Here is a 22478-nt window from a genome sequence, read left to right as displayed (position 1 = left end):
CAGCTCCCACATCACTAAATGCTCTGGATAATGTGGTGAATAATGATATTTGTTTTGCATGACTGCTTTTATGTAAATTCTATCCCTGAATGCTGTTTCAACATCACAAACAAGGAAATATTGCAAGGTTTAGACAAGGGGACCAGACGTTTTCAAAATAATGGAAAATAGATGGATTATGTAGAAAGCCCAGATACACCGGGAGGTGATGAGTCAGTGTAGTGTGCCTCAAGATGGCTCAGCTGCTGTCAACAGCTGTACAAGTAGCTCATGGAATAAAAGGAAGAGCTGGGCGGTGAGCTCAGGTAGAGATGGGGAGCCAGATGAGATAATCTCTGTGAAAGGGCTTTGTGCCAAACAGATGTGCAGAACTGTTAGTACGAAAGACTTGTGGGTTCTGCAAACTCATGATCGATTTTTGCCTTCTAGGGATGTGGTCGAGGTTCTTCTGAGGAACGACGCGCTGACCAACGTGGCTGACTCTAAAGGCTGTTACCCTCTGCACTTGGCAGCCTGGAAAGGAGATGCCCAGATAGTGCGATTGCTCATCCATCAAGGGCCCTCACACACCAAAGTCAATGAACAGGTTGGAGGGAAGGGAAGCTTTCTCCACTCAGCTACAGCCAGACCTTGGTAGCCCCATCACCGTCTCAGTCCCGTAGCTCAGATCTCAGGGAACCAGCTCTTCCCTGGACTAAGGGTGATACCCCTCTTCCCAGCGCTGCTCCTTCTAGTGCGTCAGGGAAACCTTGTACCATGAAGGGTGCATTTCATATGCATTTGAATCATGGAGATTTGGAATAGTACTGTAACAAAGTTATAAATACTCACCTCACGTGCAAAACTGGAAATAATGCAAATCCTGCAAAATTGCCCAGGCTTCATTTCAAACTGGTGGGCTTTTGCCATCAACGTGGCAGTGCAGCTTTAGCTGGTAAACAGAAATACTCCCAGCATGTGTTGGTACTTTGTGAACCATGCCGTTGTTTTACATGCATCAGAACTTGCAGAAGTGGTGGTGCGAGTGCTAGTGCTGAAAAATGAACTCACAAAGACAGATGAGTGGAGGTCTGAGGTGATTCAGCAGAGTGAAGATCATTTCCATGTGTCCTCTAATGTTCATTTACTACTGACCATGCTTTGACAAAGCAGAGAGAATTCTCAAAAAATAAAAAAGGCAGCATTTGAGCAGAAACACCACACACTGGCCATGGATTCAGGTACTCTGAGACTGTACCTTCTCTTCTTTATATTTATTCCTTTGGGAAAGTTATATTTGAATTATATAAGTTCTAGACAAACCTCTCATAAAATACACCTCCCTGTAGTTCGGATCTGAGATGGTGTCGATTTGCGAGGAGATGGGCCCTCTCTGAATGACAAGCCATTCTCCTGTTTCCCTCTCTGCTCTGAACTGAAGTAGATACTTTTCTTATTTGCTTGAAGGAGAGAGATGCTGCCCTTTCTCAATAAGCTTAGGACTGTTTTACTAGTGACTTTGCTGAGAGGAGATTGTTCAGTTGCCTGTAGGATTAGGTCAGGGTTATTCCTCAAAAAGATAGGAAACCATTCTTGAAGTCCCCCTGTCAGCAAGACCATGCACATTCTCAGTGAGCTGTTAAGAGCACGCTTTTGATTCAGAGAAGGGCAGCTTCACTGTGAGGGGTGAGAAAACTACAGCAGTGCTCCCAGCTCTCTCCATTTGGAGATTGTGTGTGTACAGCTGTTCATCGGCCTCCCTTTCCCCCTTCTGGCTGTATTTTCTGGGTGGGTGAGCAACAGACATTCAAGATCATCAATGAGGATGTTTGTTTTATAACATTAGGAAGGAAAATTGTCTCTTTAGAATTGCCTCTTTAGAACCTAAATGCAATTTTACTCCTCCTGTCTAATGTGACAGTAATTTCTCTTATCTGGAGGAAATTTATAAAAGAGGTTTGCTTTTAACTAATATTCCTCAATGTGGAAAAATCTAGTCACCCATTAAAGTCCTTCTCGTTTAAGAAATTTTCAGCCACCATTTCTAATCCTGTCTTTGCTCACTTTTGCCTTGGAACACAGCTGCTTGGATTTTTGAGCCACTTGAGTATGCTAGCTTGTCCTGCTCACAGCTGCCTCCCGCCTGGAGTGTCCATTGATAAGTGGGACCCAGCCCAGTGCTTTGCGTATCTGGCAGGCAGGTGGGTGGGGCAGGGGCTGGGCACAACGTCTGCAATAGCTCGAAAAACCTAATGCATCTAGGCAGTGGTTACAAGTACTTCGCTGATTTATTAAAAACCATTAACATTGCTTCAGTTGGAAGCTTGGATGAGAGGGGTGATGAGTGCTGTGCCCTGGAGGTTGTCTTCCCCGTTAACTTCCTTTTGAGGCACCCAGAGGGCAGATCCAAGTTGTCTAGTGTTGGGCCCCCTTGGGGCTGTGCATTGCTTTGATATATTTCATCCATTTTATCATCACATTTTCTTTTCCTCTCCTTTTTATAGAATGCTCTTGAGATCAAAGAACTCAAAAAGTACGGCCCCTTTGACCCTTATATCAATGCCAAGGTGTGTACTTTTCGCTGCCAGAATTTCTCTGCATCATTTCTCCAAGCTGCACTTTCTCTTCGGTCCTCTCTGGCTTCCACTCTCATCCACTCAGGCTCTTCTTCATCAACCTGATGTTTGTCTGCTTCAGCCCATCTGCTTCTGGCTTGCCTGGGAATGGGAAAACGGAGCTTCAGTGGGTTTTGTTTTTGTTTTTAAAACCCATACCAATTCTGGAAATGTTGGGTGCTTTTCCTGGAATGGCTGAAATGCTTAGAAGTGGCAGAACTGGGGAAATAGAAGGGACCATATTATGGGCATAATTTACTATTGTGATTTCTAAAATCATTTAAATTCAAAAAAGAAAAGTGCAATTAAAAGATGTTACGCAAAGTAGCTTACTTTTTAATAAGCACAGAAAATGATTAAATTGTACTTCCTAGATTAAATTTTTTTTTTAAGTTTGCTTTTGATATTTCTCTTGAGATGGAATCCGAACAGTAGCTTGTGGTGGAGGTGTGGCAGCCGGGGCGTGGGTGACTCCATTTTACTCTTAAAAGCTGCTGGTGTGGCTCCCCTCTCTTTTCCTTGAGTTTGTGCCTGGGGCTTTGAAGCCTCAGTCCCTTCTCCCCAGCCATTAGCTTCTCTCTCTGCTTGGTTACTCTTGGCCCTTGGAACAGCTCGGAAATAGGAAATGAAGTTGCAGGGCCAAGCAGGGCACTTGCCTTGAGTCTCCCTCCCCGGTGAGGCTGGGATAAGTAACGGGCTGATGGGCCTAGTGATGAACGTCCAGCCTCGGGCCTCGGCCCTCCACTGCCTCTGGAGGCAAAGCTGGTGGGTTGGGTGATGGTGTTAGCCTGTCTCCTCTGCTCTCTCACCTGCTGTTTTTGACTCAAGGTTTCATTCAGATGAGGTTTGCTTTTTGGCAACAATCTGGAGTTTGGTTGAGTCACTGCATTATTCACATCAGCTACCTTTCACTTGGCTCTGAATAATACAGCAGCTGCTGGGAAGGGAAATGTAAGGTCCTTCTGCGCATTTCCAAATGCAAGGCAGATATTTCATGTTTTTCTTTGAGAAATACTGATTTAGCAAATGAAGGTCCCTAAGGGCTGGACCTCGGCAGGCTCTACGGGAGATTTCCTTCAGCTGTTGGGCCCTAATGGTGGAAAAGCAGTTTGATCTGGAGTGGGGGAACACAGTAGTTTTAGTTTGCCCACACTTTCAATTCTGTTTTCTAATCTTCAAGATAGGAAGATACTTTATCTTCTTTTTTTTTTTTGGAAGTAGTGCAGCAGAGTGGAAAACCCTCACAGATCAAGTCAGACCCAAGTTCGAATTCTGTGCTGCCATTTACTGGTGTTGACTTGAATAGTTGCTTAATTTCTCTGAGCTTCAGTTTCCTCTTCTATAAAATGGGGTATACCATCTACCTGGCAGGATTATTTTGGAGTTCAAATAAGATCATGTACATGAAGTAAAAATATCTGGTTACGGGCTTACCTGGTGGCGCAGTAGTTGAGAGTCCGCTTGCCGATGCAGGGGACACGGGTTCGTGCCCCGGTCTGGGAAGATCCCACATGCCACGGAGTGGCTGGGCCCGTGAGCCATGGCCGCTGAGCCCGCGCGTCCGGAGCCTGTGCTCCGCAACAGGAGAGGCCACAACAGTGAGAGGCCCGCGTACCGCAAAAAAAAAAAAAAAAAAAAAAAAAAAACTGGTTACTAGTAATATTTGAGGTCCTAATTTTAAAAGGTATATACCATGTGGTATTTCTGAAAGGGCGTTTTGGAATTTATTCTTTGTTACTAGTGAGTGAAACTTAATGCAACATTGCTGTATTGGTCCATTGAGGGTTTTGTTTTGGGGGGAAGCACCTTGAAGTGATTGTTTCCCGACTTGGTGGTTAGTTTATTTAGCTTATAAAGCTCTGATTAAAGGGTAAGACTTTTGTTCTTTTTTTTTTTTTTTTTTTTTTTTTTTGCGGTATGCGGGCCTCTCACTGTTGTGGCCTCCCCCGTTGCGGAGCACAGGCTCCGGACGCGCAGGCTCAGCGGCCATGGCTCACGGGCCCAGCCGCTCCGCGGCATATGGGATCCTCCCAGACCGGGGCACGAACCCGTATCCCCTGCATCGGCAGGCGGACTCTCAACCACTTGCGCCACCAGGGAGGCCCAAGACTTTTGTTCTTAAAAGCACATTTTCCTATCCCTTGATTTTGCACACATAAAAGAAACTTCATCTAAATGGAATAAGAACTTACTTCTCTCTTTGGAAATACAGTCTTCCCTCAGTATCTGAGAGGATATTGGTTCTAGGACCTCTGTGGATACTGTGTTCAAGTCCCTTATGTAAAATGGTGTAGTGTTTGCACATAACCTACTTCTGTCCTCCCATACACCTTAAATCATCTCTAGATTACTTATAATACCTAATAATACAGTGTAATACGATAATACAATGTAAATGCTATGTAAATAGTTGCCACTTGGTAAATTCAAGTTTTGCTTTTTGGAACTTTCTAGATTTTTTTCCCCTGGAATATATTTTTTTTAAACATTACCTTTTAAAATTATTTATTTATTTATTTATTTGTTTATTTATGGCTGCATTGGGTCTTCGTTGCTGTGCGTGGACTTTCTCTAGTTGTGGCGAGTGGGGGCTACTCTTCTTTGTGGTGCGCGGGCTTCTCATTGTGGTGGCTTCTCTTGTTGTGGCTCACAGGCTCTAGAGCACAGGCTTAGTAGTTGTGGCTCATGGGCTTAGTTGCTCCACGGCATGTGGGATCTTCCCAGACCAGGGCTCGAACCCGTGTCCCCTGCATTGGCAGGCGGATTCTTAACCACTGCACCACCAGGGAAGTCCCTCTCCCAGAATATTTTTGATCCATGGTTGGTTGACTCATCAGATGCAGAACGTGTGGGTTAGGAGGGCCAACTGTACTACCCTTTGCCTCCACCCTACCCACCACCCCCTCAAAGGCCAAGTGATGTAAACTTCATTAAGGAATAAGGCTGTTTGGGTTGTGCTAAGAATGCAGACTCTTCTCAGGCTGATTCAATTCTAACCTCCCTAGGTTTTATGGGTTTTCATTGACCTGGTGTGTCTAGGAATTGTTTTTGCTAAAATACATTTGTGTGCTACGTCCTATCAAGCACCTGTAGAAATTAAGAAGTTGCACATGCCTTTCCTGGGAGCAGAGATGGTTTTTATGAGCTTTTATCTTCCTCCTCACCATATGGACCTTTTCCTGTTTCAGCAAGTCAGCATAAACCAGTCCAAATGTACGTCATCCTTAGCTAAGGTGAAACTATTAAAATTGTTTACTTACCCCCTTTTAAAACAATTTTAACTTAGTCTGAATATCATAAGATGAGCAATAGTCAAATTAGTTTTGTGGTAAGTCTATTTCTCCAGACACTTAAAAGTAATCCACAGGGGCTTCCCTGGTGGTGCAGTGGTTAAGAATCCTCCTGCCAGTGCAGGGGACACGGGTTCGAGCCCCGGTCTGGGAAGATCCCACGTGCCACGGAGCAACGAAGCCCGTGCACCACAACTACTGAGCCTGCGCCCTAGAGCCCATGAGCCACAACTACTGAAGCCTGAACGCCTAGAGCCCGTGCTCCGCAACAAGAGAAGCCACCGCAATGCGAAGCCCGCGCACCGCAAAGAAGAGTAGCCCCCGCTCGCCACAACTAGAGAAAAGCCTGCGCACAGCAACGAAGACCCAACGCAGCCAAAAATAAATAAATTAATTAAATTAATTTTTTAAAAAAAGAAATCCATGTTCAAATTTCACCAATTGTCTCAATAATGTCCTTTAGAGCACTTTCTTTTTCTGGTCCAAGATACAGTCCAGGATCATACATAATCTGGAACAGTTATCCTCAGCCTTTTCTAGTCGTTCATGACATTGACATTTTTGAAGAGCATAGGCCGTTTGTTTTGTAGACTGGCCCTCAGTTTGCGTTTGTCTGATAATTCCTCTTGATTTGGTTCAGGTTGTACATTTTTGGCAGTAATGCCACAAGAGTGATGTTTGTCCTTCCTTTTTAGTGCATCGCATCACCAGGCACATGATGTCAGTTTGTTTTGTTCTTGATGATGATCAATGATTGTTTAAGTTGGTGTCTGCTAGGCTGGTAACCTTTTTAATATAAGTTCCTGGGCTTTACCCTCTGAGGTGCTACCTTGGCAGACCTGGGGTGGGGCTCAGTATTAGTTACCTTTAAGCTCCCTTGTAATTCCAAAACGAAGCTTGTTTAAGAACCACTGATCTAGGCTAACTTTCCACTAGAGCAGGATTCCTCTTTTCTCACCTAAAACGCAGGCCATCTACCCCTTATTTTATTTGTTTGTTTGTTTGTTTGTTTCTCCTAGTAGCAAGCAGAATTACTCTTGGCAGCCTCTTTTTGGATTCCACTGATTTTTGGTTTCTTATGCTTGATTGATATCTATTTTCCTAAACCTTCCATCTGTTGGTCAAAGTTCTGCCTTCAGAGCTTTGTAGAGTAAGTCTGACTCCTCCTCCACATGAGGAGCTTGGTTCTCATGCTTTTCCTGTGTCTTCTAAATCTTTGTAGACCCACTTTGTCCTTTTGTTCCAATTTGGGTATATTTCTAGAGACTATACCATCGTTGCTCCAGAGAGCTGTAGCCCCGGTGTTCCTAACTTAGATATCTGTCAACAGTGGACAAGAGTGCAATTGGGCTATAATCCAAGCACTGGGAGGTGATGGTTTTGAATAGTTCCCAGAGGAGAAAGGTCATGGGAATGTTTCTAGATGTTTTTCTGCTGTTTGTAGTTTGTGTGTGTGTGTGTATAAAACACATAAATAGTGGATTTATACATTGAATGGGGTCTCCAGGTATAAAGGGTATAGGGATTTTTTTTTTTTTTAAGAAGTAATGACCTAGCAAGGAAAAAATGAAAGTGGGTCTCAAGATGAGTAGGAATGGGGAGTTTGTGCAAAGCCTTGGGGGAAAATTGGGATATTTCATCTCAGTCCCCTTCCTTAGTCCAGATTCATAGTAGTATGATTCTGGGAACTCTTGGGGTGTTGTGAGCACCCATGGTGTGATTTGAAAGGTGTGAAAGAGAGGGATTCCAGGTGGTCGAGAGTTTGTACCCTCCCTGGAATCCCTCCCTTTCTTGTGGGTCCATAAATCCAAAACTTAGTGACTTCTTGCCCTGAAAATTGTTAGGCTCCAAGGGGAAGCGGTAGTAAGAGCTCATTGTGATGGCCTGTGTTCAATAGTCGAGAGATGTGGTCACCACAGACGTAAACTCAGGAGTACTGTAGTTACCAGACCATGTCTGGCAAGACTGAAACATAAATAAGATGCTTCCTACACTGTGAATATAAACTGCAGAGATGTGGTTAGGCCATTTTTAACATAGGCAGGCAGTTTGCCTGGTAGTGATCAAGACCATGCCTTTAGCGAGGCAGCCCTGTGGTAGCTGCTTTAGTTCTGGCAAAAACCCAGAGAAGACATTTTTTTTCCCCTGCTGGATAGTTTAGAGTTTTACAGTTCTTCAGGCCCTAATGACATACTTTTTACAGATTATTCTGCTTGTTGGGAGACAACTTGGATATAAAAGAGATAGCAGTGTCTACTTCAGAGTAAACGAGTTTTTTTGGACTGGAGTTTTAATGAGAATAAGCTGACTTTCTTGGCCCTTGCTGTCATGCTAATCTTGAGATATAAAACCCTGAGAATCCTCTTAAACTTCTTTGAGTTGCAACTCTGCCCCAGGATCCCTCTACAGGAAGCTCCTGTGAGTTTTCATTGCTGTAGCTCTCTTTTCTTCTCATGAGAAAGCAAGGTGACAGCTCTAAGTTTTTCATGCCATAGCTTAATAGGAAGTGGGCATATGGGTGGCCTGAAAGGTTTGTTTGGCACAGGGAGCCCCAAGGATTTACTTCCAGCCCAGCGTTCCTCCTGCCCGCCAGACTTTCAGGTTGACATGGAATTCGCCCCTTGGACCCAGCTATAGTAATCACAGGAGGCCATTGCTAACTGGCTGTGTTCTGTGGCCAGAGAAGTCTGTCTGCACCTTCTCAGCAGCTGCTCTCCTGGAGCTGTGTTGGAGCTCAGTGCTGCTTCCTCTGTTTATCTGTGTGCATTTATCTTTGCATGTGGCTCCTGCTACCACCCTTTCTGTCCTTGTTTCATTAAAAAAAAAATTTCTTTGCTATCATCCTGGCCTTTTGGGGCCTTGTGCCTAGTAGCCCTGGATCTTTCTGATACACTTGGTGTAGCTGGAAAAAATGATGCAGTTAAATGCCAGATCAAAAGCAGATGGAATTGCATGCATGTTTGGGTAACTCCTAGTCTGTTACTTTTAATATCATTAATAGAATTAAAGCAATTGTGGAAACATTTAATCTTTACCTTGACCACTGAAAGGTGCATAATATTGACCTGAAGGACACACGCCCTCAGAAGCTTTGTTTCCCCAAAGTGGCAGAAGCCTCCTGGATAAATTTAGGAATCTCAAAATCTTGTGGAAGAATTATTATTTTCATTAATGCTTCTAAAAATGGAGAGGTCATGGAAATTCCTCTATGCCTGCTCTAGTTATACATTGTCAGTAGTAGTAAAAGAAAGAGCGTAATTGGAATGATTAACATTTTGCTTCTGATGGTTGATAAAGCACAAACTTCTCCTGCTTTATCTCAGGTTCTACCTTTAGTTGGAAACAAAATTGACATCAGAGGACCTGTGGGGTTGTGAATTTGAATTAATGGCAATGTTACAATCTTGAATATTTTGCACCTCTCACACAAAACATTCTGCTGTCTGATTGTATCTTTCTTACCTAAGAAACCCTTCTTGGCACAGTTGTAGGTCCTGCATGCATTGGCTGGGGCAGGCTCCTGGAGCAGGCTCAGGGTGGCATCTGGGTCCCGCGTTACTCTGTGACTGAGCTCAGGTGCCTCAGTCCCCTGGCAGTGGCTGTTGGCTGATACGTTGAGAGTGATCTTGGGTACTCTGCTCTGTAACTTTCATTGTTGGCCAATTGATTTGCATGCACGGAGCTACGCAGATGACAAACTCTTTCCAAAAAGCTTGTGTGCGAGGCAATGGATGGTCAGCAGATCCAGAATCAGGACCACGGGGTTGGCTCAATAGAAATTGTAAAACCAGTTGAAGTTTAAACTGAGTCATTGGCAGTGACGGCATCCATCTGTGCCAGGGCTTCTCCCCGCGGCCGGCCGTGTTCCCAAGGTGGCTCTCCTTGCCGTCTGGAGACACGTCTGCATTGGCACAGAGGAGACTACAAAGGCTGAGACACCGACTGCTCCCCTCTGGCAGTAACTGGGGCAGATGAGGCTGACTGGAGCAGTTGGGCTTGTTTGCGGGATTCTGACATAGTTCTGTTAGTCCCCAAGTGTTGCTGCTATTTTTCTCATTTAAATTTCAATGGTTTTACGTGTGATTACCCCAGTCGTCTGCCAGTATGCTGGTCACCTTTCTGACATCATCCGCCTGTTGACTCTTTAGAACAATGACAACGAGACGGCCCTGCACTGCGCAGCGCAGTATGGCCACACGGAGGTGGTGAAGGTCCTCTTAGAGGAGCTGACTGACCCCACCATGCGCAACAACAAGTTCGAGACGCCTCTGGACCTGGCTGCACTCTACGGGAGGCTGGAGGTGGTGAAGATGCTCCTCAACGCACACCCCAACCTCCTGAGCTGCAACACTAAGAAGCACACCCCTCTGCACTTGGCAGCAAGGAATGGCCACAAAGCCGTGGTCCAGGTCCTCCTGGATGCCGGCATGGATAGCAATTACCAGGTAGTGGGGCGGACGTACCTCCCAGGCCCAAGGGACCTAGTCATTGTGGAAAAGGCACAAGCGCCATGCTGCTGGGCTGTGTTCCTATTTAGCACGGTTCACATCACATGTCAGATGCTTCCATTTGCTGACTCATTGTAATGAGAAACTTTTAGAGACAAAGAATCTCCTCCAGTGAGTCTGTTATTTTTGTTTCTTTTCAGGGATAATACATGGTCATTATACCCTGAAAAGACATGCTTATGGACTCTCTCTTGAAATTAGAAAACTTTCATTATCTTCCTATACCTGTGTTCCCACTGCCACCATTAGTGCTTCCAAAGTCCCATCAACTTGATGTTGCCGACAGGAGACTTAGCATTTCCCTTTGTTGGTAGCTTTCTCCATTCAGATGAATGGCCATTCCTTAGGCTTTGCATCCACCAGACCACATTTGAAGTTAAGGTGTTTCCCCGCCTTGTACTTTTCTTCTCATCATTCCTTCCACCCAGGAAGGTGGGGTTTTTAGGAGTGTCACCAATAGGTGGTTCCAAGGGTAACAGTGCAGTTATTCATGTGTGGCCTCCTGGTGGCACATCAAACACCCAAGTATGGGCCACGATTGTTTTGGAATCCAGACAAGAAAAGTGGGAAAGATAATGACAGAGGACTTTGTGTGGTTTATTTTATTTTCCTGTCCCTTCTTGTCTACGTTCCGTTTGTCGTGTGAAGCCACGCCAAACCTGGGTCACTGTTCTGATGATATCCTGCTCTGCGCTCTCATTTGCTTTCCAGACGGAGAAGGGCAGTGCTTTGCATGAGGCTGCTTTGTTTGGCAAGACCGATGTGGTGCAAATCCTGCTGGCTGCAGGTGAGAGGTTGGCAGCGCTCTTGTCTACACAGCATGCCAGGGTTGGGATCATTTCCCCCAGGATCCCTGGAGGTGGATTTTTACTGGCTGCCTTTGAACCTAATATGTGTATGTCTCCACTGGTTGACTGCAAATGTACGAAGTTCTTGTATAGCTGGATAAAATATCTTTGGATGAAAATGTTGGTTGTGCTGCCAGGAGCATTAGGTATCCTGGAATTTGACCCTCTTTGAGGCTGGCTTGAAAATTCTCACTCCCCTGGTCCACCTGGTGTGCCTTTCTAGGAATTGACGTCAACATAAAAGATAACCGTGGACTGACTGCCTTAGACACTGTCCGGGAGCTGCCGTCTCAGAAGAGCCAGCAGATAGCAGCACTGATCGAAGGTATGGGTCCATCTCCCTGCCGCAGGGACCAGGGGACACGATGGCTGAACCAAGCCACTGGTATTTGGTGCAGCCTTTTCTGGTCTTTCCATGTAGATCACATGACTGGAAAAAGAAGTGCAAAAGAGGTAGATAAAACCCCCACAGCCCAGCCACCTCTCATCTCCAACATGGACTGTATATCCCAGAAGTCTCAGGGTGAGTTGGCCCTCTTCTGCCAGCAAAGGGGCTCTCAGCTTGAAAAGAGTTGAACGTTCTTTGGCAGAATGGAAAATCTTAATTTAAATAATTATTTCGGGGGATTGGGAGTACTTAATAAGTTCATATTCAAATTCATTTTTTTCCAACTACTATATGAAGTTTTCTTGAGCAAAGCTTAGGCCGTGATGGTGGACCTTTTCTTTCCTACTTTATTTTATTCTCTTCTTTTAGAGTTGGCTCTGTGAGAGCTATCCTGGGATGTGTGGTAGACAGGATGATCTCAAGATGAAGTCAAATCTCAGTGAAACCTTTTTTTTCTAACACACACTTTAGTGCCTTGAGTATAGCTGGCTCACAGTAAATATTTAATGAGTGTCATCTGGTTGGTAGATGTGTATATGGCAGATTTTAGTAGTCTATCATTTGTCCAACAAATGTGGTCTGGGTGCTAGCTTGGGCAGTCCAGCCTCTCCATCATTAGCCAGGATCCACCTTTTCAGATTGATTGAGCAGCCTTTTGGGTCCTAGGTCTGATGAATGAGAAAGACAAAACACTGGCTGACACCTCCCCCAGATACAGATCACAATGAAGAAGGCTTGAGAAACAGAGCAAAGCCAGATACTAAAAAAGGAAAGGGATTTTTCAGAGGAATGCAGAGATGCAAGGGTTCAGGGGTTCTCAGCCTGTCTTTACTGTAGAGTCCTTGTTCCCCTCCCCTGGTCACACCTTTTTTCTTGACCTCATAATTTGCTGGTAATGGGATTAGTAGTTTACTAAGCTCTTAGCTTTCAAGGATTTTACAGTTACAGTTTTGACTCTTTGCAAGTGACCCAGAGATCCCTGGTCTATAACCAGATCCCTGGTTACTTTGCAGAGTCACAAGTTTGGATTCCAGGCGCTCTGAGGTTCATAGTTGTCTAGTGAGTGAGTTGCAGCTGTGTAGCGCCTTCATCTCAGAAAGGCTTCACCACCCTCTATTTTGCTTGGGCACATGGAGGTTCTTGTTAAGAATTTAAAGAGATTACTGAAGTTTTCCAGTTGTACCTTGCTACATCTTATGGTTTAAGTTTATGCTGTCATGGTATTGAGGTATTTGGGAATTTATAACGATCTTGGGAGATGTCCTTCATAGATATCAAAGGTTCCGTATTGAATTGGAGAAAAATCTGTTCATTTCTCAGGGTGTGAAGCACAGGTGAAACTTTCATGAACAGATTTTTCGCCAATTCAATACGCATTTTTTTCTCCGTGGAGATTTTTTCTCCGTGGAGATTTTTTTCTCAACAGATTTTTGAGATTTTTCTCAACAGATTTTTTCTCCATGGAGAAAGCCGTGATTATTTTCCTGCTCTAGGTTAATGTTGGTCAAGTTCAGGTGGCCGAAGGGGCTTTGGGTTGTTCCTGTGGTGGGAAGTCCAAGACTGTGCTCTCCTCTCACCGACTCTCTTGCCTTCTAACCCCTCTTCAGGTGACGTGGAGAAAGCAGTGACTGAACTGATCATCGATTTTGACACCAACATGGAAGAGGAGGGTCCCTATGAGGCGCTGTACAACGCTGTCTCCTGCCATTCATTGGACAGCACGGCCAGCGGGCGCTCGTCTGACCGGGACTCCGTGAGCAGGGAGGCTGAGACGGCGGGAGTGAAAGCTGCTGGAGTGAGGCCTGTACGTGGCTGACCCTCTGCACCGGGGTCCTGTTGTCCACCTCTGCCCTGCTGGGGAGCGGGAGAGAGGACGTACGACCCCCAGTGCCAGCTGTGTTTCAGGGGCCTGGGTCCCACTCACCCTGTTCTCCTCGGGGCTCTGCACCGTCTCCCTCTTGCTTAGTGTGGTCAAACTCTACAGCTTGCGTTGAGGTAGAATTTTAATTTTTCCAGTTTCAATATAACCTGTTTGCATCCTTCTATTACTTTTTTGGCCTTAGAGTAAATTGAAGCATTTTATTTCTATTTAGCCTCACTGCTGCTTCTGTCTTTGGGGTCTTTGCTATATATTGTTTGTTTCTTTCTGGAGAGCAGTTCCGTCGATGAAAGAGCTTGCTAAATAACTCGCTAAATAAGTTCCTGTCAGCCCTGAGTACATGTTCACCTTCCATTTGCCCTCAAAAATTTATCCATTTGTATTTGGACAGATTCTGTGTTCAGCAGGGTTGTAGCAAGGCTTAATCAGACAGTGTATGTATTAGTATGTGCATTCCTATTTTTCCCTTAGTTATAACCCCTCCAACCATTGAAATAGTAGGATGGGGACAACCCTGAATTTTTCCCTCTAAAGGTCAACCTTCCCATCTGACTGCTTCTTTCTCTAGCCCTTGCTTCTTCTTCTTTCTTTTTTTTTAAATTTTTATTTATTTATTTTGGCTGTATTGGGTCTTCTTTGCTGAGCATGGGCTTTCTCTAGTTGTGGTGAGCGGGGGCTACTCTTCGCTTGGTGCACGACCTTCTCATTGCGGTGGCTTCTCTTGTTGTGGAGCATGAGCTCTAGGCGTACGGGCTTCAATAGTTGCAGCACGCAGGTTCAGTAGTTGTGGCATGCGGGCCCTAGAGCACGTGGGCTTCAGTAGTTTTGGTGTATGGGCTCAGTAATTGCGGCACACGGGCTTCAGTAGTTGTGGCTCGTGGGCTCTAGAGCGCGGGCTCAGTAGTTGTGGCACACGGGCTTAGTTGCTTCGTGGCATGTGGGATCTTCCCAGACCAGGGCTCAAACCTGTGTCCCCTGCACTGGCAGGTGGATTCTTAACCACTGTGCCACCAGGGAAGTCGCTCTAGCACTTGCTTCTACTTCTAGCCTTATACGTTGTTCTCCAGACTCCTTACCCCCATTTTCTCTCCCAGGGTTTTACTGTGAGCCTAAGCCTGAATCAGTGGTCCCATGGCCCTTCCTTCCTGCACTGTTGAGGTTTTGAGCATTGCACTTTTAATAAACAGGCATTGCTCTAACAGGATCCCAGTGATAGTCCCACCTTGAGGCATATTTTCAGGTGTATATTACTTCTTCCTGTTGGAGAGGCTGGCCCTTCCCTTTTGGTGCAAATCTGGCTTATGACCATTTTGATGATCCTTTGGCTGCCTGGTGATCCTCAGGCTTTTCATTAATGCCCTGGGAATGGCCTGCTGTTTTTGGTGTTCTTTTTAGTTCGGCTCCTTGCCCTGCCCTGGGATAGTCCCAGCATTTCAGTATGGATTTTGGAAAGGCCCACCAGTCTTGTGGTAGAACCCCCGGAGCGGGTGTTGTCGAGGACTGTGATGAAACTCCTTGTCGGTGGTGAAAGCAAGTGCATGTGCCCAGCACCGCTCACACAGTGCTTCTGCAGACAGAGCTAGGGTTTTTTGTTTGTTTGTTTGTTTGTTTGTTTTTGGTTTGTTTCCACTTCTTTCACTGTTAGGTACAAATGAATTAGGGAAATCCAACCTGTGGAGGAAGGTGTTGCTTTCAGTGGCACTTACAGATGATGCCCGTTAGAGGGAGCTGGAGGCTTTGCAAGAAGAACACGGGATTCCTGAAGTAAGCTTTGAAGGAACAAGTTCCTGTGAGGCTTAGCCACTGATTTACACAGGTTCTTTGTTCATCCCACTGTAGTAATCTAGCCTCCTATGGTCCTGCTAAGTAGAAACTGATACATCTTGGGGTGCATGCTTTGCCAGTTTTACTTGAGTATGTTGTTACCGTGCTGCCTTCCTGGTCCTTGGTAATTAACTGTGGCCAAGGGACTGTTCTACGTCTCGTAAACACAGCGGATGGTATCTTTAAATCAGCTTCATAGTTCCAGACCCCTGGGCCATAGTTTTCATGGTAGAAAAGACCGTGAAAGACCCATGCTTCTCTTTCCTTCCAGGGTCCCTGGTGATTACCTCTTCCACAAGAGCCTTTCATATTATTCTTTCTAGGCTCCTTTAGCCTTGGGAAGGCTTCTAGGATGAGACATTTTTGTTGTTGTTATGTTTCATTTTGGTTTTCCTCAACTCTTTGTGTCCCACTGTTGGATAACTGGTGAGATTATGGGCCTGCTCCATCTGCTGTTCCCCTCCTTACAAGGTGGCCCTGGACCAGGCTTGTTCCTACGCTTCTGGAGCAAAGAAGGGTGGGGAAAGTGGACTTAGTGGGAAATCTGACCTAAAAAGCTCTGTTCGGCTTGACCATATGAACTTGTTTTGGCGTCGTTGCCATTGGGCATCCATCCTGTGGCAGGGGATATGGGAATGACCCAATTTATCAAGATATAATACCAAGCAGTAAAGCTTGTTTAACAGAGAGATCATGGATGCCAAGTGCTAACTAACCCGGTGGCTCCTAAAACATGAGAAGTGTCTTTCCTTGCAGGTTTCTCTGAGGCTGTCACATAATTCAACACTCACCTCCACACCGACGTGTAAAAATACTCTCGTTCTAGCAACACAGTGGACTAACCTGCAAGCCAGGGAAGGAGCTGGCAGGTCAACTCCTGTTTCAGGTTCCCACTCCCTTCCCTGTAGGAACATTGACTCTCTCAAGCATAAATAGGACTGTGGGATATAAAGACGCTAAAAGTACAGCAGGGACAGTGGCAAAACTCTCTTCAGCTTTCTTTCACCGAAGATCATTCTGTGTATTCCTGAAACTGTCTACCCATGACCTAGATAATCCCATCTTCAGTGAGTTTCTTGCTCTAGGGCAGGGGGTTGGTGAACCAAGGCCCACAGACGGCTGCCTGTTCTTGTGAATAAAGTTGTATTTGGAACATAGCCGTGCCCAGTCATTCACATATTTTCTGTGGCTACTTTTGTGCCCCAGGGGCAGAGTTTACTGCAAACCCTAAAATATTTACTGTGTAGCCCTTTAAGAAAAAGCTTGCCAACCCCTGCAAGGGCAGATAACTGACAAATAGTCCTTTTTTAAATGGGCTGAGATGAAATAGGGTTTTCATATGCTAATGATACAAATAGTAATCATTGAAGGAGGTGACCTAGGATAAGAGACAGTTCTGAGGTTTGAATAACATTCAAGTTTGAGCAGGAGTTGATGTTTTTGTCCTTGATTGCTTTCCTCATTACTTCCCTAATAATTTTGGTTTGTCAGAACTCTGACAAGTTGATTCTTTTGATTTAATGTTTCCTCTTTTTAGAGTAGATTGGAAGTTGAGCCACTGGTTTTCCTATACTCGAGTTTGTGTATCAGTATCATGAAGGACATTTTCTGATGAGGTAGTTGTGTGTTTTCAGTGCTGATATTTCTCACTGTGGTCAAGGATATGACAGAGGTGTTTATAGTCTCTGCTACAAACATCAAAAAACAAAGAGCAATGCTAATTGAATTGTGTATGTGTGCAGGGTTCTCCATCTTGTTCAGATACGAAACTTTGAGTTTAGTCTTTCAGGGGAATTCTTTACATTATTCTTTTTTATTTCCAAAGACTGAGATAAGAGTAAACCAAAGAGTTAAATTCTTGAAAAAAGACATAGTAAAATACTTATTTTTTCTCTTCTACAGAGGGAACGTCCTCCGCCTCCAGCAAAACCACCACCCGATGAAGAGGAGGAAGACCGCATAGATAAGAAGTATTTTCCCTTGACAGCTTCTGAGGTAGAGGGTTGAAGGTTTACTCCCATCACTGAAATATGATTTTTTGGAAAGTGCATCAAATGCGTGCTTAAAGAAGGCTTTGCTTTGTCATTTTTTTTAATCACCTCTTTGGATTAGTAAATTTGCATTGTGTATATCAGTAATCCAAAGTAGGACCTTTCAAACTCACTCAAAAGCACTAAGCAAGGAATTTTACTAGGCTCTCTAGCAGATGGGCCAATTATTGATCAGCCGTGCCACATGGGAAGCCAAACATGCACATTTTCCTGGCTCCATTAGGCTAAACAGTCTCACTTTTGGCTCTTATACCTGTGTTGTCTTTTGATACAAAGTGTGGAGTATCCCCCTAATCATTGTTCTCTAGACTGGGTCAGATTAGCAAGCTTTGATGCTTGTGACCCAAAGGCCTTATTTCTGTTTTTCCATTTTCCCTCTTCATTTCATATGAAGAATCTGCACCAGGACAGACATGGAAAATGTCATGAAAACTCAACTAGAAGAGAAATAAGAGTCATGGGGGCAGGGGAAATCAAAGGAGGTAATTTGAAAAGAATAGTTCACCTTTTCAAAAAAGAAATGTTATCCTGGGGCGAATAGTTCAACCTTCTCACTTAGGTATATGAAGAAAATCGTGTTTTCCTTAATCTTTCATCTTCCCAATGCTCCTTTAACACTTCCTGCCATTCAGAGAATATATTTATTGAGTGTTTATTCAAAATATTATATAATTTCAATAGTTTTTTGTAGCTCATTCAATGCCCTATTGTTCTTTAACTTAAGAACCAGCTAACATAAACTAGTCAATTAAGTCTCATTACTTTGTCCCCAGAAGTCGGAGTTAAGTTTTTTTTACTGCCATGGACCATCCAGTGAGACAGGTTCTTTTATTTAATATAAACATACGCAACCAGAAGGATGACATCAGTTTGACAAAATGTATAAATACAAGGAAGCCCTTTTTAGAATGTAAAGTCAGTGTTGGAGATAGGGATGATTTCTGTGCTAGGTACAAATTCTGTCCTTATTTCTTTCTATCCCTTAATTACAAAATACTTACTATCATGACTCGACTAAGGGATCTCTAGAATTACAGGCTCTAGGGTAATAATACATTGCCAGCAGATACAAGCGCATGTAGTAAACCCCTACACGTTTTTATATAGAGGTTTGCTTTATTACTCCCTTTTTACAAGGAGAAACCTAGTAATATAGAGCGTATTCAGTTGGGGCTGGGTCTGTGTAAATGCCCTATACCACCTCTTTAACAAGGACTTGGATTAAATTTTCTGGTGCCCAAGGATAAGGGCAAGGCTCCTAAAGAACTGTTGGATAACCAGCACTTTCTTTTCTCCCAGGGCTTTCTAGGGCATACAGTTTGGCAATCATACTGTATCAAAAAGTAGGGGGAGGGCTTCCCTGGTGGCGCAGTGGTTGAGAGTCCACCTGCCGATGCAGGGGACACGGGTTCGTGCCCCGGTCCGGGAGGATCCCACATGCCGCGGAGCGGCTGGGCCTGTGAGCCATGGCCACTGAGCCTGCGCGTCTGGAGCCCGCGCTCCGCAAGGGGAGAGGCCACAACAGTGAGAGGCCTGCGTACCGCAAAAAAAAAAAAAAAAAAAAAGTAGGGGAGAAGTATCCCTATTACTCTCCTGGATTGGAGACTGTGTCCGAGCTACATCTTCTAGGACTCACCTCCAAATAGCCTGGAATTCTGGATCAGTTGGGCAACCATAGTCAGTATTTGGAAGACCCTGAGAACCCTGGCTTTGCTTCCTAAGTGATGGTTATAAGTACATAAATATAGAGGTGATGTGCTCTGGGTTATTATCCTTTTAATGATCAAGACAGATTCTGTTTGCTATAGTATGAGTGGATAAGTCTTCTCCAAAAGTAGACTTTTTTTTTTTTGGACTGTATTCTTCACCATCTTCATTTCTTATACTCTCAAAGCTTTAATACCCTAAACCTCATTCATATCCTAGCAGGCAAGCAATCTGACCCAGTGTTTGTTTACTATTCTTGAGGCTTGTCATTGTCAGATGGCCCATGAAAGCCTTTAAGAGAAGCTGAGTATACTGGCCCCAGGAGAGCTGATCAGAGTAATGACCAGATCATGAAACTGTCTTAAAAAAGATTAAACATATTCACATACGTGTGTGCACACATACAAGCTAATTAGCTGTTTTCGCCCCACCAAAGGGGCTGCCAACTGCATCGGACTGACCAGCGTCTTCTCTATGCTCAGATGTGCTAAATGTTCATGGGAAGTTGCAGCTGCTGTGGTATCTCTTCCCAGGAAGCTGCCCACACCCCAACTGGCCATTCCATTGGTCACAGTTGGGTGGTAACTGGTAGTCGCTTTTCTCTGCAGCAAAAAATGTTGCCTTCCATATAGCAGAGAATACTTTTTTTTTTTTTTTTTTTTTTTTTTGCTTTTGATTTATTGCAAGCCCTGGAAGAAAGGGGAAAAAGATTAAGGAGTAATTTAGTAAAGAGCAGAATCCTTTCTGTTGCGAATCAGTTATTGCCATATTCACTGTGACACAGGGCTTCTTGAGTGGGAGCTAGGAAGACGTGAAGAAAAGCAGTTTATTGCTTTTTTTGTGAGATTTTAATCCCATAGCTGGCAGAGGCCAGGACCAAGAGGAAAAGATCACCCTACGAGTTGTGTGGGTATGAACAGGGGACACTCATTAGACATCTGAAGGAGGGAGAGGATTCTGAATTGGGTGGAGAAACCACACTTCCCAGAAAAAAAAATGAGGCCAGCTCGATCCAGAATCAAGGGGAGTGAATTTTATGGCCCTGGCTCTGCTGGGAGCTCTCTGTGTAACCGGGTCCCTAGGCCTCTCTGGTAACCGGGTTTTGTCACCTGCAAAAGGAACGAGCTGGAACCAGGTATTCTCTAGCTGTGACTGCACAAGAGCCAGGCACGCAGCAAACACAGGTCCAGTGGGTCTGATTTTCCAGATGGAAGTCATCAGACCCGTCCTGCTTGGGAAGAAAGGGTATTATAGGCCCGGCACCCAGGCTGTCAGATACCTCTCAGAGAAGAGGTCTGCCTGGGGCTATGTGAGAGCTCTTGCTGTGCTCAGAGCACTCACAGAATGAGATTTCCAGGGCTCTGCCTAAGTGATGGCTCTGGGTGTGTAAACTTGCAGAACACAAATTCCTGTCAGTAAAGCCTGCGGTATTAAGTTGACACTGTCTGAACTGCTTAATGGTCCCTCTTTGTTCCCTTAATCGTGTTCCTGTGAAGAAGCAAAAGGAATAAGTAATACAGGCAAGTAGCTCATTGTAATGAAATAGCTTTTAGCTTCCAGGTGGCTTTCAGTCAGTGGAGGTTCCTGCTGTGCTTAGCAGAATTTTGGAGAGACTACCATCCTGCCTTTGGAGTGGCAGCCTTGTTAACAAAACAGGAGCTGCAGAGTCTCACTGAGTCTGAGGCTGCTAGAATCTGTGTTGTCTCATTAGGCTGTAACGCTGTGAGCTATGCCTCCAAGGAGCAAGATCCTACTGAATCACAAACCTGCTTTGTTTCCGGTGTGCCATGGGACACATCAGTGAAGGAGGAGGTTTCAGTGACACCACAGTGCCACACTTGGAGGGTCCCATTGTTTGTTAGGTGGACTTGTGAATCCCGCTCACCCCCTCGTTCATAATATATTACTTGTTCTAGCCAAACTGCTCAAGAAGAGATTTTGTGCTTCGGTTGGCTTTCCTAATCGCCAGTCTATGATTATTCTTTATTTGCCTGTGAAACACATTGGCTTCTTAGGAGAGATGAGCTAGAATTATCCTCTAAAGCAGGTATCTCCATTCTCTCTCTCGGTGTGACTGTAGCACTGTAGCACTGTAGCACTGATCATGGTGTTTCTGGCTTGGTTCGAGATGCCTGGCCCCTCTGGTACTGTGACTGGCTGTGGCCACCAGGCCCCCAGCTGACTCAAGCCAGTTGGCAGGTGTAGGGGCCAGCTCTGGTCAGTCATTTCATCAGAGACACTTGGCTGTCTGGATTAGGGATTTCTCAGGAGACAGAGCTGCTTTTTCTCCACTGAAATTCCTACTGCCCATCCACTTGCCTCTTTTCAGAACAGAGATTGGTGGAATTGATTTAAAATTGCATTTTCATAGGCGTGGTAGGAAGCCAGCTTTGGGGAAATCCTCATCTATAACCCACAGGGCCTACGAGGAAGGGCGTACAAAAATAGAGAAGGATTTACAGAATGCTTTGTTCCTAGTAAATATCAGTCAGTCAGGGTCAGTCAGAAGTCATGCTGATTCCCTCTTGAGAAGAGGGGAAGGATCCCAGCCTTGGGGTACTGTGTGAGCATATTAGGAAAGAAGCATGAAGAAAGAAGGCCTTATGGTGCATGGTGGCTAAAAACCTCTTGGGAGGTGTTACCCACAGAAAAGAGATCCTGCCGAACACTGAAGAGGGAAGAGGCAGGGGAAGGGAGGATCTTGGATTTTATGGCATTTTGAAGGATGAAATGAGGGAAGGAAAGGGGAATATTTTAATCCAAGGCCATTGAGATTTGAGGTCCAGGTGCGTAGCCAGGAAAGCATTTTGATTCCCTGTGACACTTATTTACCTTCTCTTCCCCTCCGATGAAAAAGGAGCCAGTAATCTCAAATTTGTTTGACGTAACCTGTCTGGGTGTTAGCCCCCCACCTGAGAAGTACTGTGGTGTTTGTTTCTCTTAGGTCTTGACCGTGAGACCCTGGATTCAGGGGAGCGCAGCCAGGGAGGAGGACGAGCATCCTTATGAGCTACTGCTGACAGCAGAGACAAAGAAGCTGGCATCCGTGGACGGAAGGACAAAAGGTAGAGCCCCCACCCCTGCTCCTGGCAGAAACAACTCTGAAAGGATTTTTTTTTTAATTAACTTATTTATTTATTTATTTATGGCTGCGTTGGGTCTTCGTTGCTGCGCACGGGCTTCTCATTGCAGTGGCTTCTCTTGTTGCGGAGCACGGGCTCTAGGCACGTAGGCTTCAGTAGTTGTGGCTCGTGGGCTCTAGAGCACAGGCTCAGTAATTGTGGCACATGGGCTTGGTTGCTCCGTGGCATGTGGGACCTTCCTAGACCAGGGCTGGAACCTGTGTCCCCTGCATTGGCAGGCGGATTCTTAACCACTGCGCCACCAGG

The 22478-nt window shown here is 45.0% G+C and overlaps 1 protein-coding gene across 6 annotated transcripts in view; it reads left to right on the top strand.

Moving 5' to 3' along the window:
* ANKS1A (ankyrin repeat and sterile alpha motif domain containing 1A) overlaps positions 1 to 22478 on the top strand; it is a 190301-nt gene that overhangs the window by 75146 nt on the left and 92677 nt on the right. For 4 of the 6 annotated variants that reach the window (XM_060109437.1, XM_060109436.1, XM_060109435.1 and 1 more), the window contains 9 exons: positions 430 to 586; positions 2484 to 2546; positions 10033 to 10329; positions 11104 to 11179; positions 11464 to 11565; positions 11662 to 11763; positions 13236 to 13432; positions 17234 to 17326; positions 22034 to 22154. In XM_060109437.1, the coding sequence (XP_059965420.1) occupies positions 430 to 586; positions 2484 to 2546; positions 10033 to 10329; positions 11104 to 11179; positions 11464 to 11565; positions 11662 to 11763; positions 13236 to 13432; positions 17234 to 17326; positions 22034 to 22154 (1208 nt within the window). The remainder of the gene's footprint in view (positions 1 to 429; positions 587 to 2483; positions 2547 to 10032; positions 10330 to 11103; positions 11180 to 11463; positions 11566 to 11661; positions 11764 to 13235; positions 13433 to 17233; positions 17327 to 22033; positions 22155 to 22478) is intronic. The other 2 variants (XM_060109439.1, XM_060109438.1) reach the window with 1 other exon arrangement.

Source organism: Mesoplodon densirostris, chromosome 10, assembly GCF_025265405.1.
Source record: "Mesoplodon densirostris isolate mMesDen1 chromosome 10, mMesDen1 primary haplotype, whole genome shotgun sequence".
NCBI lineage: Eukaryota > Metazoa > Chordata > Mammalia > Artiodactyla > Ziphiidae > Mesoplodon > Mesoplodon densirostris.
Note: the sequence above shows the minus strand (reverse complement) of the source record. Positions and strands in the feature narration are given on the sequence as shown.